Genomic DNA, 16,853 nt, shown 5'->3' with positions numbered 1-16,853 from the left:
AATATATATATTTTTTTAGAGTCAGTGGATGCATGACGTATACGTTTTTGTCACGTGATATCACGTCATAGGTCAAAGGGAAATTTCAAGGACTCAACATGGCGGCGCCAGCTAAGAAAGTTTTCGAGGTCTTCGTGTCTAAAATACCTTGGACCGTAGCCAGCAGTGAGTTAATTCAGCTTTTTAATTTGTCTTTCAGATTTATTTGAAGCGATGAATGTGTCTGTAGTGGTCGTTCTTTATTGTGCTGCTGTGGTGTATCTTCAGCTATCAGCTCAAGCATGCGAGGAGGGTGATGTTTTAAAATTGAATCGCAGAGCCGCCTGCCTCTTGCCTCTAGAATACTAAAATACTCTGCACTCAGTTTCCACTTTATTCACCACACCCAGCTAAAACTGGTGGAATGCAATTCAAGGGTCTCTCATGAAGGTTAACATGCTGTACTGTGTCGTGTTTCAGAGATGATGTTTCAACCTTATCGTCAGTATGTGTACATTTATAATAAAAACTCCATAAAAAGCTGTAACATATGTAGGATGTGTTGTATAACACAACCTTAATCTTAGCCGGATTACACACACTGTAAAATCAGTGCATGAGAGACATATGCTCAGGTACATTTGTTTCAGAAGAAGTCGAGTAAAACTGAATTGTGCTTGATTACATGACGTGTGTGTTCTTTTTTCAGAGGAGATGAGAGAGTACTTTGTGCAGTTTGGCTCAGTGAAGAAGTGCCTTCTACCATTTGTAAGTTTTCACAGCATTGGGATGATTAAAAGTGTTTAATACTTAATTTTCTATTTATTAATTCCTACTCAAATGCTCATGTTCCGATTTTGTGAACAATGTTTTCCTTCCTGGCAGCCACTTTCTAAACAAAACCTTAACTTGCAAAAACTGAAGTTATTTGTCCTAATAAATTTAATATGTGGTTTCATTCTTACACTTGTGTTTCACTGTGTACTGTGTGTGGTACCAGGATAAAGAAACAGGCTTCCACAGAGGCTTCTGCTGGGTTGGATTCTCGACAGAGGAGGGACTGAACAATGCAATTGAGAAAGACCCACATATTCTGGAGGGAGCCAAGGTACAAGTAAAAACATCATCACCCACCATCGTCTTTGTTCTTGGCCCTGTGAAAACCTGGTATTAACATCCTTTCTAAGAGATCAAATCACATTTGGTTGTTCATGCTTGACATTAGAATGTCTCGTGTGACCACTTCTGATAGATTTTTACTCCTCCATTTTAGTCCCCCTACAAATCAACACGTATATCATTTCTGTTAGTGAAAACTAAGTTTAAAACTATGTTGCTTTTACCCAGAGAGAGGAAGGGAGTCGAGTCAGTGGGAGCTGATTGAATGATGCACTGTAAGCAGCTCTACTATTGAATAAGATTTTACCAATAAAAGAAAAAACTAAGAAATCCTTATGCAGTCTACGTCAACTGTACATCAGGACTCTACTTTATGAAGCCGTGCAGCTTCTCATCGGTCCTTCAAATATTTCACAATTAAAAACCTTCTGAAAACCATAAATGAATGTATTCAGTCCACAGGAACACTAGAGTGGTTTTACTTTAAAATGGTAAAGAAGGAAGTACTACATATATTCATGTTTTTGACATATTTTACAGAACAAAATTGAAACGGTAATGTGCGGTATGTGGTGAAAATAGGTGTAACCTACACACATCTCACACAGGTAGTGCTGGCCAAAATGAAAAGAAAGACATTCTGGGAAATACAGGCGCTTCTCACGCATCCAGTGTGGCCTCGGGTGTTAGTGTTTCTTCATATGTGACCCAAGAGATATTCACGTTCGCACTGCTACTACAGAGAATGTGGTCACGCGTGTCTCTGTCCTCTACATGTGGTTTGAATGACCAGATATGAAGACTCATTGAGTCTGAGTTCGTTCAGACTTGTACTTAGAGCTGCCCACTTGCGATCAAATTACTAAGGATGGATGTTAATAACAGGTGTGAACAGGCTCCTTTTCATGTCACTCATGTCTGCGTTTTATTAGAACAAAGCTTTTATATAATTTTTATAGTTTTATGATTTTGTTAAATACGTAGCTCACTGTATCTTTTATTAATCTTATATTAATATTCATTCTACTATTTTCAGTTTTTCACAAATTGCTTAACTTATGACTCTTTTAAATAAGTCCAAATGTTATTAATTTAAAGCACCCTTGGCCAAATATATGTTATACATTTATGCTCATTTGAAAATATGGACAGGAAATGTTGCATTCAAATGAAAGAAGCAATAATAAAGATTAGAAATATGAGTCAAATATATGCGAAAGTTTATTTTCTGTTTGCTCTATATCCTAATTGATTTGTTCTCTTGTTTGTTTCTAGCTCCAGGTTCAGAGGAACAGACGGCCATTTGCAGGGCAGAAATCCAACAAAGGCAGTGAACCTGAGTGAAGCTCTCTGGTGTTACTGTGTCAAAGACACAAAGACATGCTATTGTTTTTCTTTGTTTTCAAAAACTGTACAATTCTTTTCAGGCACTAAGGGAAGACTTAAAGCAGTACACCAGCATTGTTGTGTTTACTTTATATGTCAAAGTCTCTGTATTACACCCTCAGTAAATTTGGTTCTTAGGTTTGTTGTCATTGTTTTAATAAGTTTCCCAGTAGTATTGACTTTATTTATTCTCAGTCATGTTATTGTCAACAGTCGCTGGTTGATGGTAGCTGCTGAGATTATACATCATTCCACTGTAAGGCAATAAAAAGTGTTATACTCCATTGCGTGTTTTGTTCTTTGTTTATATGTTTGTATTTGTAATTCAGAATTGTATCTTGTATGAGTAATTTCATTCCACTGAGCATTGTGTGGGCTGAACAGGTGAAAGTTCCTGGCAGATCAAATCATCCTGTAAGTTTTAGCAGTTTAAGTCCTCCGTTGTTGTCCACTGACCTGGGTGTTAATTGGGATTTTCAAGAAATTAGGATTTTACTGACATGAGTTTTAAACTGTTAAATAAAATTGTTCCTATTTACTCCTCAGTTCATGCTGCTGCTGAGAAGAATAATGTAAAGGGAAATTACTTAATCTTCTTGATGTGTGGTCAATCCATGCATCAGAAACATGTATGGGTCTCCTGACTCGTTTTACGACTCAAGGTGCCTCTTTTAATATCTTAAGTTTGAGCATAGCTGAAAGGAATGCATATAAGTGAATATTTTACATTTATTTATTTTTTGATACTATTCATTTTTTTAACGTATTTATTTATAATATTTTGTCTTGGTCTTTTATCACAGTTACATTAGTTTTTTTTTTACTATCACTTTAGTTTAGAATTGACCGTAAATAAAGTCTCTTTGAAGAACAGCTGATCACCGTGTGGCGCGTGTTAAATACGTCATCGTTTTCGCCAGCTCGCTAGTTTTTAGTCTGCTAAACGGAGACAATCAAAGAACACGTTCGTGCTGTGATAAGTAAACCCTGACCCAATGATGGGCACCGTGAAGGTTGTCTCCATGTCAATCAGCGTATTTAGCGGGTGTGGTGGTTCATGTTGACAGAACGATATTCGTCCCCCTTGGAACTACGTTACCCAGAGTCCCTCGCTTTCACGTCGTAAACCGACGTAGAGGTCGAAACAAAACCGGCTAGAGAAAGTCAGACAACGCGTGTGGTGTAGACACTGGTGAGTTAGCTTTCTGTCTGTGTGGAGATGTGAGTGTATTTCCTATGACATGTGTCTTAAATTACACAAGGCTGCGTGTAGTTGTATAACAGAAGTGTTCTCGGTAACAGCCGCTGTAAACCGTACATCAACGTGTTTTCAAATGAGCTTTAACGTGAGACTCTCAAACCGTGAAGCAGCTCTTACACTACATGTTCCTTCCTGGGCTCTGCAGGAACACAGTTGTCACATAAGAGAGTGACAGGGGGAAGTTACTCTGAGTTTGTAACTGTCGACTTGAAAAGTGGCTTCGGTGATGTCAACTATGTAGTATTGTGTAATATAAGAACATTACATGTGTATCTGCCCAAACAGAACCTTGCCCAAACAGAACCTTTCACGGCAGCCATTTTGACATGAAACAGCATGTAAACAGAGGTGGTACTAACATAGCTGTATGTAAATAGAACAGAGACCAGTTACACTAGTGTTCACCTCCTGCTTCATGTCAATATGGCAACTTTTTTTAAGATGTCAGATATATAACATAGTCGGCTTATTTAAAGGGAAATTCCTCCAATTTCCAATTTCAGTTGGCTGGGCAATAATAAAATCAAGCGAGGTTTTGTGTCAGTGATGGCAGCTCCTCAGTTTGGGTTTGGAGACTATATTTTATGAACTGGAGACTCCTAGCTGCCAGTGAAGAATTATGGAAAATGATGTAATCGCTCTAATAAAAGTTAAGAAATTAGTTTCATCTCCACATACGTTTGTTTCTAGGGGAAAAAAATCGATTCTATATTGGTTTAGTAATCATCATGACAGCGCTGTCGCATCATCCAAAAAAAGACGTCAGGAGGGTTTTCAGCCTCTAAATGTTTTCAGTATTATTACAAATGTGCTGTGATCGCTAACAGAAACAGAACACATAAAGTACATTAAGTAACATGGGCTAGCATAGTATCAGACAATGCACATTCATATATGACAGTCAACAACTGCAGTACCAGTTAATAATAAGCAGTCAACTACAAAAACTACATAGTAGTGTAGGTGGGGAACATCATTTTCATACTCTTCCTTTTTAACATTGGAAAACTGTAAATGATTTGATTTATCTTGATTGGCCCTTTCACTTCGGAACTTCCCTCATACATACAGCTTTGAACACCAAGACTGAACTACTGTCTCTAGTCACGCGGCCTTACAGATATCGAAGCAGAGCTGTGGACTGTCTCACAAGCAACGATTTGAAGCGAAACGATGACAGTCTTCTAAACTAAAGTCAGAAAGTTTTCTGATGGGAACAGGTGACCAATGGCTCTGATACAAGATCTAGGAGGCTTTAAAAAAGGTCAACAAATTCAGATATTTCATTGGGAGATTTGTTATGGCATTAGTGACAGCAATAATAGTTGATTCCTTGAAGGATGCGTCCATAAATAGTCATTGTTTCAGATCTGGGAAATGAGGCTGTGCCATCACTAGATTTCTGTCCACATTAAAAAAAACAATGACACAATAAGTATTTCTCTCTATTTTGAGTAGTATGTCTTTAACCGGCAGCTGCATATTGGATCCTCAGTAGAAGTGGGGTAAGGACTGTGTGCACCACAAAGTGTGTGCTGGTGAGAAGAACCGCATGGCCAAAAACTTGCACAGCAGTTGGGTTCACTGTTGCTGGTTTACACTCAAATCAATGTGACGCATGAGTTCCGCATCCATCTTGTGTCTATCGGTGTTGACTTAACACTGAACATTAGCAGAGGCATTTGTCATAAACCAAGAGAACAGTAGAGGTCTGAATGCTTGACCACCACAGGGGGAAATAGTATATAATTTACTGAAAAGTCACTCTCCTTTGCTTTACATGTTTTCTACAGATGAAACATTGCGTTATAAACTCTTAAACACTTTGTGAACTTGCCCGACTCTTGTTGTTTTCCCTGCAGAGCCTCTGATGGCTGGTCGACTCCTCAAAGTCTCCTCTCTGGCTACTGTGGCATTTGCCTCGTCTGGGTTTTATCTGCATAGCAGACAGCTGGACCTCAATGACCTCAGTATCATCCGCTTTGGACGAGCCGCTGCCACTGTGAGTAATTTCACACCTCTGCCCCAACTGTCTTGATTTGGAGATTTTGGATTTGATGCACTTCCACAGTTTAGATGCTTAATGTGTTTGCCTTGATGCTTGATATGAATTTTACCACCCAGGGACCTGTATCATGAAGCAAGAGTAACGGATTAGCCAGTTTTTTAGCTATTATTGGCCTTAACTCAGGTTTTCAGGTGTCATGAAACGTAATCTGCATAATTAACCTGCTAATGATCATATTAAGATCAAAACCTGTCAACAGCCTGACCACCAGATCAGAAACTACTATAGCAGGGGTATTCAACTAAAATTGAAAGAGGTCCAGTTAGAGACAATTTCTTGAAGCAGAGGTGCGGAAAATTAGCCTGACGTTGTCATACTCACAATTCTAGTCAGAATGTGAGTCTGATACCGCTCCATTGGGCTGTGATTATGGGGCGTGTTTCAACCGAACCAGAAAAAAAAATGCCTCTTGTCTCAATTGGATAGACCTACAACCAATCAGAGCAACGTAGTATGTGACGTATGTTAAGCGACTCATTGTGAGTTATTTACTAACGCCGGGTTCACACCGGACGCTGAAGCGCAGCGCCAAGCCTTAAATAACAGCTGGCTCCCATCCACTCCCATGTTAAAACTTTGTGCTGGTCACACCGGACGCTGAAGCGCAGCGCCAAGCCTTAAATAACAGCTGGCTCCCACCATCCACTCCCATGTTAAACCTTTGTGCTGGTCACACCGGAGGCTGAAGCACCGCGCTGCGCCAAGGCTGCGTCGCGCCGTGCAGCGATCGTTTCGGCGTGGAGTCTATTTTTTGCGCTTGCTGCGAGTGTATCGCGCCAGGCACAGCCACACAAGCAGTGATAAAGATAAAAAGAGAGAGAGAGGGGGGGCTACGTATTCTCCACATAGGCTTGAGTGGAGAATACGTAATTTACCCTCGACACCCGACATTTAACGGAGCAAACAGCGGAGAAGTTCTTCAACATGGATGACATTAAATTAATAATTGAAGTGGAGAAGTGCAGTGAGTTGTATGATCCTCGGAACATGTTGTATAAAGACAACACCAAAAAAGACAAATGTTGGGATGATGTTGCTTAATGTTGGAGCAACAAGTAAGTATATGCTTTTATACTACTGGATCAACGGGTGATATTATTAGCGCTGCCCGGCGGTTCAGCGTCGCTTCAGCGTCCGGTGTGAACAGCCAAGCGCCGGCGCGATAGGGTTTAGCGGCGCGGCACTTTGGGGTCGCCTCCGCGTTCTCTGTTCCTCTTTCAGAATGAATGCTTTGTGGATGTCTTCTAAAACAGACTCAAATGCAGCATCTACACATCTCAGCTCTCCAGCGGCAGGCATTCAACCTAAGCGCACTTTGATGACGTGGTTGATTACGTTACCGTTGATCATCTGTCCATCATCGTATAAAGCCCGCCCTGACAATCTGATTGGCCCGGTCGATTTCGTACCGGGCATAATTTCTCCCCAACGGAGCGACTCCAGACCGAACTTCCCGACCTCAAATGTTGTGGGCGGGGCTAAGTTCGTCTGGCATCCAGGCTAGCGGAAAATCATAATGTCTAACTATTTAGTGTGATATATATATTAAAGTGGACTAGTAGTTGTATCAACATCTGATTGCAGATATGTATAATGTTCTCTCATTAACTAAATAAAAGTAGAGCTGCATTTCAAAAACGAGAAAATAAATCAAATATGAAATTTTGCTGTTCAAATAAAGGGCTTAACTTCAGAAATAAAATAAAGGGAGCTAAAGCTATAATTTCAATTTTTTTTGTTTCACATCTTGACTCAAAAGTCTCAACCAATTTTACAGATAATAAATCTAAACACATCTTAACAATTGAACAGTTTTAGAATCACTTTCTTCCCCTCTTATAACCTACTCCCCCACTCTTTTCGTCTGTTTCTCTCCCTTTCTCAGTCTCACTGCTTTTTCTCCACTTTCTCCGTCTCCCTCCTCTGTTTCTCTCATTTTCTCCGTCTCACTCCTCTGGTTCTCGCATTTTCTCCGTCTCACTCCTGTTTTTTCAACTTTCTCTGTCTCACTCCTCTGTTTCTCAACTTTCTCTGGCTCAATCGTCTGTATTTCTCCCTTTGTTTTCTCTAACTGTATCGCTATCTTTCTTTTTCTTTCTACTGTCTTTTCATGTGTAACTTGCCTCTAACTCTCTTATGTGTCTGAATTGTAGAGTCGCAATGTTAACCGCCCGGAATGCACAGACTTGATTGGCTGAGTAGTATCTCGTGGAATATCTTAACTGACATGCAATTGGTCTGTGCGTTTCCTAATCTGCTAAACCACTACCGTAAAGACTACAAAAGCTGCGCCGGTTCCAAATAGAAGGGCCCTGTCAGGTTTTAAATCATTAACTTCTGTTTTGGCTGTAGGTCAGGGGTCCGTACGGGACGGCTTCTGGGTCCGGAAGCCGACCAGGTCCGTCTGTTAGTGACTCTTGTTATATAGGTTCCTCCTGAGAGACAAACGATTTCAGTGAAGAAAAGTTTTTTTATAGATAAGAATTACTTACCTACCATTACCTTACCTGTTTACAGCTACGATAATGCAAATGAACACTCATTGATGTGTCTTGTCGGACTTTAGGTAGAGACTATTAACACAATGGAAAGTTAACCACACCCACAGAATAATGACTTGTGAAATTAGGCCCTGATCAGACTTGGGTATTAACATCCGTCCTTAGAGATCAGATCATACATGGTCAGCATTAAGTTGGTCTGTTTATACCTGGAATTTAAAATGTGTGCTGAATGTGTCTCCTGTGACTATTGTGATCAGATCTCACATCCCCGCTCTATATACAAACAAACATTTCATATCTGTTTGCTAAACACAAATTAAGCCAGACTGAGCTTACTGATGTGTCCGATGTCACTGTTTGTGTCTGTGTGTGTGGATGAGCGAGCAAGAGAGAGAGGTAGAGATGGGCTAAATTAATCTCATTCAGCTGTACTGTAAAGAAAGATTTTTACCAATCCAAGAAAAATATCAATCATAATATGGTAATCAGTGTCGATATCGAGATGGTGGCCACAAAACAAATTAGTGTATTTTCACTGTCGAGTGATTCAAAACTTTTAATTCATGTGAAACTGTTGCGTCAGCTGAGAAGAAAGTTTGAGTTATCGGATTGCAGGATGCATTTAGGTGTGTTCACATCGAACTAAATGCTGACCACTTGTCATTGGATCGCTCAGGACAGATATTGATACCTGGTCTGAATGTTTTCACATTATTGGAGCTTTACTGTTACTTGGCAAATGTTGCAGCATTTTGGAAGGATAGTAGGGCTGCTCGATTATGGAAAAAATCATAATCACAATAATTTTGGACAATATTGAAATCACGATTATTCAAACGATTACTTTTGAGTTTAAAAACATGATGCATTTATTCAGTATATCTCTCTAAAAAAATACTGAGAAGGTGTGAAAAGCCAGACGGCTGCGCGCTTGAGAATGGTGCGGCGCATCAGCGCCAGGTGTAAACCAGGCATTATCTGGTTCACTGAGTATCATCACTAATCTAACCCTCATGGCATTTTTCACATAAGAATAATTACTACTCACCTATGGCCAGGTGGATAGGTGACCGATACATAGGAGCCTCAACCATTACCCCAAATGCCAAATAAATCGTTTCAACTCGATTAAATTAGTTTGGAGATTGTTTGACCCAAATCACGATAAAAATCCAATTAATTGCACAGCCCCAAAAGATAGGCCTATTTAACCTTTTTCTTTAGACCTTTCTCAGACAGAATGGGTTTTATTTGCTTCTATGATTTGCAGCAGAAACACTCTGTCTTATCATGTAACTGCTTTTATTATTGTTATGTTTTCGGGTAGTCCCTCTGGCCGCATATCCATCCATCCATGTTTCTTGTGAACATGGAAGCTCATGTTAGGGAATTGTTTAAAACTTATGAAAATATCAAACAAAACATAGCAATTTTACTTCACAGCTTAGGATCTTCCACCCTTGGATCTGGTTGATTAAAATGTTTGTTCATTAAAATCGCCAGGAACTACAGTGCATCCGGAAAGTATTGACAACACTCCACTTTTTCCACATTTTGTTATGTTAAAGCCTTATTCCAAAATGGATTTATTTCATTTTTTCCCCTAAAAATTCTTAACACAATACCCCATAATGACAAATTGAAAAAAGTTAGTTGAAATTTCTTGCAAATTTCTTAAAAATAAAGAACAAAAATTTAACATGAACATAAGTATTCACAGCCTTTGCTCAATACTTTGTTGAAGCACCTTTGGCAGCAATTACAGCCTCAAGTCTTTTTGAGTATAGTGCTACAAGCTTGGCACATCTATTTTTGGGAAGTTTTCTTTGCATGCTTCTCAATTCATGTTGGATGGGGAGCGTCGGTGTACAGCCATTTTCAGATCTCTCCAGAGATGATCAATCTGGTTCAAGTCTGGGCTTTGGCTGGGCCACTCAAGGACCTTCACAGTTGTCCAAAACTCCAGGCGGGCTGTCATGTGCCTTTTACTGAGGAGTGGATTCCTTATGGCCACTCTACCATACAGGCCTGATTGGTGGAGTGCTGCAGAGATGGTTGTCCTTCTGGAAGGTTCTCCTCTCTTCACAGTGCAACGCAGGAGCTCTGTCAGTGTGACCATCGGGTTCTTGGTCACCTCCCTGACTAAGGCCCTTCTCCCCCGATCGCTGAGTTTGGCCCGGTGGCCAGCTATAGGAAGAGTCCTGGTGGTTCCAAGTTTCTTCCATTGATGGATAATTGAGGTCGCTGTGCTCATTGGGACCTTCAATGCTGCAGAGATTTTTCTGTACCCTTCCCCAGATCTGTGCCTCGATACAATCCTGTCTCGGTGGTCTACAGACAGTTCCTTGGACTTCATGGCTTGGTTTTTGCTCTGACATGCACTGTCAATTGTGGGACATATATATGGACGGTGTGTGCCTTTCCAAATCATGTCCATTCAACCGAATTTACCACAGGTGGACTCAAACCAAGTTGTAGAAACATCTCAAGGATGATCAGTGGATACAGGTGTCATGGCAACGCGTGTCATGGCAAAAGCTGTGAATACCTATGTACATGTGATCTTTTTGTTTTTTATGTTTAATAAATTAGCAAAAATTTCAAAAAAACGATTTCAAGTTATCATTATTGGGTATTTTGTGTATAATTTTGAGGAAAACATTTAATTGAATCTATTTTGGAATAGCGCTGTAACATAACAAAATGTGTAAAAAGTTAAGTGCTGTGAATACTTTCCGGATGCACTGTATAATCAAATGTGCAGGTCTTCCGAGCAATGTAGCAGTCAGACCACACAGTTGTCCTCTTCCCATTGTGGCACCTGTTGACAAATTATGTGATGACACAACTCTGCCCTGATTGGCTGAAGGCCTCACTGACACATGTCATAAATCTTTCTTCTTAGAAGGTCAGATCCGCTCTACGGCTGGTTGATGCCAAGGGGGTAGAGCGGTCATCCTCTAACCAGCAGGTCAGTGATACGATCGCAGACTTTCCCATCTACGATCGAATCACCGACCTTCTGGTTAGAGGGGGACCCCGAATTGCCCCTCATTGAAAAAGTGCCCATGATGCACTGTACTTGAACACATACTGAAATATTTTCATGTAGAGAGATAGAGATGTATACGTTTTTTTATCAAAGTATATGTAGTAGAAGATATGTTTTCCAATGATTCATAAATAAAAAAAGCCAAGAAGGACAAATGTTGATTCGATTTATTTGTATCTGTATTATTGTTCAGTACTCTCAAGTCTTTGGATTTCCAAGAAACTGAAATAAATTTATTTTCTCTAACAGTGCGTTTCTCAAAAAACACTCACCGGCCACTTTATTAGGTACACCTTGCTAGTACCTGGTTTGACCCGTTTTTGCCTTCAGAACTGCCTTATTCATCGTAGCATAGATTCAACAAGGTGTGGCGTCTAAACAATGCTCAATTGGTTCTAATAGGCCCAAAGTGTGCCCAGAAAAATATCCCCCACACCATTCCACCAGCACCACCAGCCTGAACCGTTGATACAAGGCAGGATGGATCCATGCTTTCATGTTGTTTACACCAAATTCTGACCCTACCATCTGAATGTTGCAGCTGAAATCGAGACTCATCAGACCAGGCAACATTTTTCCAATCTTCTATTTTCCAATTTAGGTGAGCCTGTGCGAATTGTAGCCTCAGTTTCCTGTTCTTAGCTGACAGGGGTGGCACCCGGTGTGGTCTTCTGCTGCTGTAGCTCATCTGCTTCCAGGTTCGATGTGTTGTGCATTCAGAGAAGGTATTCTGCATACCTTGGTTGTAACAAGTGAATATTTGAGTTACTATTGCCTTTCTATCATTCTCCTCTGACCTCTGACATCAACAAGGCATTTTGTCCACACAACTGCCGCTCACTGGAATTTTTCTCTTTTTCGGACCATTCTCTGTACCCCTAGAGATGGTTCTGCTTGAATAATCCCTATTATTTTGCACATTTGTGTTTATGTAAAATGTTCTTATGTACAGACTTTTTTTCTTATAAACAAAACAGATTTTACTTGCTCATACAATCATCCTGTGCCACTGTACTTTACTAAAGCATTTCATACAAACCATCACAGTGAAAAGTCGTATATACTCTTCATTTAATTTTTCTATTTCTTTATTCTAATGTCTACCCTTTTCTGGGATCTTCCCTGCATGAGTCGACCTCAGTCTGCCCTCCCCTTCTCTACTCTTCTCATCTCATCATATACCAACCCACTGTCCATCCCTTTACTGGCTATACTAGCCTCATGCACAGACTTTTACCTTTTACCACTTACATATTCTTATATATTTATATATATATATTTTGTTGTTTTTATATTTATATATATATCTGTTTATACTATCCACTCCAGCAGCACAAGAACACTTTCATACTAGACACTGACACAATCCGACATTGCATTCTGTACCATAGGGTCAGACCCGTTCATGTACCTGTATCTGCAATGTTCTACGTATGTATGTATGTATGTATGTATGTATGTATGTATGTCGGTTAAGTTTATAAGTTTATAAGCTACTGGATGACCTACATTTCCCACAGGATTAATAAAGTGTCCATCTATCTATCTATCTATCTAAAACACTGCGCTACGTTGTAATTTGCGGGAAAAACTTGTGTGTGTGTCCCCGCTAGTAGCTGTCCCTCTTCACAAACAAACTGATAATCACTTGGGATATTCCCCATCAGTTCCTCTATTCTAAAATGGTTATTAATCGATGATGTCAGATAATAACTCTGGATCGTTCTAGTCACTTTACCCCTGATGCCCTAACTGGGCGCATCACGTTACAGCCTGTGTAACAGGTTTAAACATGTGTCTCATATACTCTGGAGACAATCAAAGACAAGAAAAAGGCAGTTCTGTACGAGTCATAATAACCAACTGATCAGTGTTTATTGTTAGAGTGTAAAGTGAGCGCAGGTCAGAGTAGGAGGTGAAGAGGAGGAGGAAGCAGACTCCGAGAGACTCTGACACAGGACGACCAGACTTTTAATGAGCGTCTTCACTGAAGCAGCAGTGTTATAATTATTCAGTGGTGGAAACTAAACAATGAACGTAGCTGAAAACCTGATCATGTTCAATCACTGCATCGATGCAGAGTCGTCCACCTCTATGCAGGAGCCCAAACTTTAACACATGCGCTGCTCCTCCTATGTTCTGTGCTGTGGGGCGCTATGCTCATTATCATTGGCTGTGTGTATTGACGGTCAAAATATGGATGGAATGAGTTCTATCGACGTTATATTGACATGTTTTAAATTTCTATCAAGGAAAAGTTATATCGGGATAATATCTATCGTTTTATCGCCCAGCCCTATGAGGAGGTAATGTAATTTTAATCCAAAAGGTGAAAGATCAGCTTCTCTGTGACTTCTCAGGATACACATCAAGGTGACATTTTTGCAGGGAATTTTCGCTATATTTATTTTGAATTTCATGAACTACAGAAAATGTTGACAATATTTAAAGCGGCCAATAATGATTCTAACACTTATTGTAGCATTTCGTTAATTATTTGGATATTTTAATGTTGACTGTTTCTAGCTTCTTGCTCTGTTTATATTTAGGATTTTAACCTCACTACGGCTTACTCCCACAGTCCAATGACATACAGGTTAATTGGTGACTCCAATATTGCATTTGGTGTGAATGGTTGTTTGTCTTCATGGCAGCACTGTCTTAAGCCTGACGACCCATCCAAGGTGTATCCCGCCTCTCGCCCCAATGTTGGCTCCACACACCCCCCCCCGCAGAGGATAAATGGTATTGCTAATGGATGGGTTGGATGTTGAACCTTGCAATAAATCATTTTTTCTTGCCACTGTAATCTAATATGGAAGTTCCGCTTGAAGTGGAGAACTCAACATCGTATTGACCTTTCCAAGTAGAAGTATGATGGCAGGAAGTATTAATTGTCTCACTTCATCATGCCAAAAATCAAGTGGCTGCCCTAAGCCAGGCCTTTCCATTACTCTTTGTGCTCGCCTTAAATATGGAATGCGTATATCAATCTGCCTAAGCACATATTTAAAATTGTTTTCAACCGTTTTATTATACAAGCTTCATTGAACTAATAAGCATATTAAAAGCAGTAAGACCAGTTGGGTGGTTTAGCGGTTTCATCGTGGTCTCAGATTGAAGCTGAATCCAAATGTCCAGGTTTTCACCACAAGCTGCAGACTCCCTAAACTTTACAGGTGTGTGGAGGATTGTCCAAATAGACAATTATGCAAATGTTTTGTTGTATAAAGATACTTTCAGACATAAATTGAACTCTGCTTAATATCTGGACATTCTCCATGGCAGTGAATTTCAACCTTTTTTGAGCCGCGGCACATTTTTTACATTTACAAAATCCTGGGGCACACCACCAACCAAAATGACACTCTATGGACTAACACAGTACATATAATACATATAGTTAGTAATATAATTTCTAAATGTATTAAAAAGCACTATTTTAAATTATTTCAGCCCTTTCTTACTCTTACCTTTTAATGAGCACAAATTGAATCAGATTTATGAAACAATCTTTGATTTAACTAAACTTTATTTAACGGAGACATATTATACCCATTTTATCAAATTTGATATGGTTCCTTGGGGTCTTATTGAAATGTCTGTAACATATTTTGGTCAAAATACCACAAGGATCATTTAAAACAGGACCTTTTAACCCTGTCTAAAACAGATTGACCTGTTTTGAGTGCCAATAGTTACTCCCGCCGTTTACCCGCGCTTCATTGAATTTCTTCACTTTGACATTCAGAGCACTGGGCAGAAATCACATCGCGTCAACACCTACCGTGGGCCTTCGCGATGCTTTGTTTTAATTAAACAGTCGGATTCCCCTGGTCCGCACCAGTTCTAAGTCAGCTGCTAGGCGCCAGCCGAGGCGCAGCGCCGGAAGGGGCCCCCCGCGCGAACGGAGGGTTCCCCCAGCGGGCGCCGTAGCTGAGGTGATCCGCGAGAAGGGCCCGACACGCGTCCAGAGTCGCTGCCGCCGACCGCCGTACCCGGTCCCCTCCAACGGCCCGCCTTCCGCACCGGCGACGGACACCGCCCAGCGGTCCAAGAGAAAGAAAGCACCCCGCACCACTGACGCCGTGAGGCACAGCGGAATAGGACCTCCCCCCCAAAAAAAAACGTCGAGGCGTGCCGCACGCCGAGTCTCCGGCGGCGTGGAGAGGAGGGCGACTGCTCCCCCAGCCGCGGCACCTGCCCAGCGGTTTAACCACAAATACCAATGATATCGGTGAAGGTCAAGTCTATTACTGATGTGCAGAGGTCGGTAAACGAGGCAAATATCTGCCGCTACCGATGTTCGGCCGATACTTCGGTGCAACACTAGATATTAGATAATTTCCCACGGCACACCTGACGATCTCTCACGGCACACTGGTTGAAAATCACTGCTCCATGGTATGTGAGAAGGCAGTTGTACAAGTGAGAGACTTCTCTGAAGGCTCTCTGGCTAATCCCTTCGTAAAAAGTCAGGATAATGTGCGAACGACCCCATGTGAGACAGCAGCAGGAGATCCTCTGGGCAATTTGCCATAAGCAAGTGGGCGTGTTGATGACATTTCTAACACGGGCCAGACGCAAGACTGAAAGGAAATACGAATATCTCAGGATGAAAAATGTGGTGCAATACACGTAGAAGACACAGGCAAAAAATGTCGGGAGAGCTTTTGGTGATAAGGGTCGTTTGCAGGTATCGATGTGCTGTAAACAAGAATGTGTTTTCCGTAGCAGAATTAATACTATCTGTTCTGCCTCTGCCTGCTGCTCCACACCTCACATTGACTTAGTGCTAAAGAAGCTTTGTTTTCCATTATAACCAGCCTCATGATACCAGTTATTCAGAATAAAGAGGACACAATAGTGTTGGGCCAACTGAAGCAAGTATCCTAAGAGAGTTAGTCTCACTAGAATTTGCTTCATGATAGAGGCCCTGGGTGGGAAAGATATTCATAATTTTTTTTTATGTTCTTGCATTATACGTAACTTTTCACAATTTTCCCAAAGATAACAGCATTGTTATTGAATTTTTTTAATGTTTTCACAATTGTCACTGGAATCAGCTTAGAGTTGAAACTAGCTTCAGATAGGTGACTGGATATCTCGGTGTACAATAACATACCCAATTCGTATCCTAAGCATGCAGATGATTATTTCTGTAGCATTCCACAATGAGACTTGCAGTGTATTTGCTTTTGCACATTTTATGATGTTCTCTACATGTTGTGTTTTTTTGCAGACGGTGGTTATCAGCTACGACTATCTGACTGCTTTCCAACATGTGGAACACGGCACAGAGGAATACTGGGCGCTCAAGTCCAAGGTATATAAACACAATGTTTTTCCATAGGGAACTAAATCAGAGCAGAGAGAAGATGCAACCATTAATGACGTGATTCACAAAGCACTACAAGGTGAAAGAGTTTGCTGGCCTTGAAAACGACTGCAAATTCACTTAACAGGATCATATTTGAATGAGAA

At 40.7% G+C, this 16,853-nt stretch overlaps 2 protein-coding genes across 2 annotated transcripts in view; both read left to right on the top strand.

The window, feature by feature from the left end:
- The first annotated feature begins 57 nt into the window (after nt 1-57).
- Nucleotides 58-2,768, top strand: slirp (SRA stem-loop interacting RNA binding protein). Its single transcript, XM_053434790.1, has 4 exons — nt 58-165; nt 689-747; nt 980-1,087; nt 2,374-2,768. Exons 1-4 carry the CDS (start codon nt 99-101, stop codon nt 2,440-2,442), a joined length of 303 nt encoding a protein of 100 aa, XP_053290765.1. The 5' UTR covers nt 58-98; the 3' UTR covers nt 2,443-2,768.
- Nucleotides 2,769-3,481: 713 nt separating this feature from the next.
- Nucleotides 3,482-16,853, top strand: part of adck1 (aarF domain containing kinase 1) — an 89,193-nt gene continuing 75,821 nt past the window's right edge. Inside the window, exons 1-3 of the mRNA XM_053434340.1 lie at nt 3,482-3,676; nt 5,608-5,747; nt 16,612-16,695. Of these exons, the coding sequence (XP_053290315.1) occupies nt 5,616-5,747; nt 16,612-16,695 (216 nt within the window). The 5' untranslated portion in view covers nt 3,482-3,676; nt 5,608-5,615. The remainder of the gene's footprint in view (nt 3,677-5,607; nt 5,748-16,611; nt 16,696-16,853) is intronic.

This window comes from Pleuronectes platessa, chromosome 11 (assembly GCF_947347685.1).
Source record: "Pleuronectes platessa chromosome 11, fPlePla1.1, whole genome shotgun sequence".
NCBI classification, from domain to species: domain Eukaryota; kingdom Metazoa; phylum Chordata; class Actinopteri; order Pleuronectiformes; family Pleuronectidae; genus Pleuronectes; species Pleuronectes platessa.
This window is presented reverse-complemented; position numbering and strand designations above follow the sequence as displayed.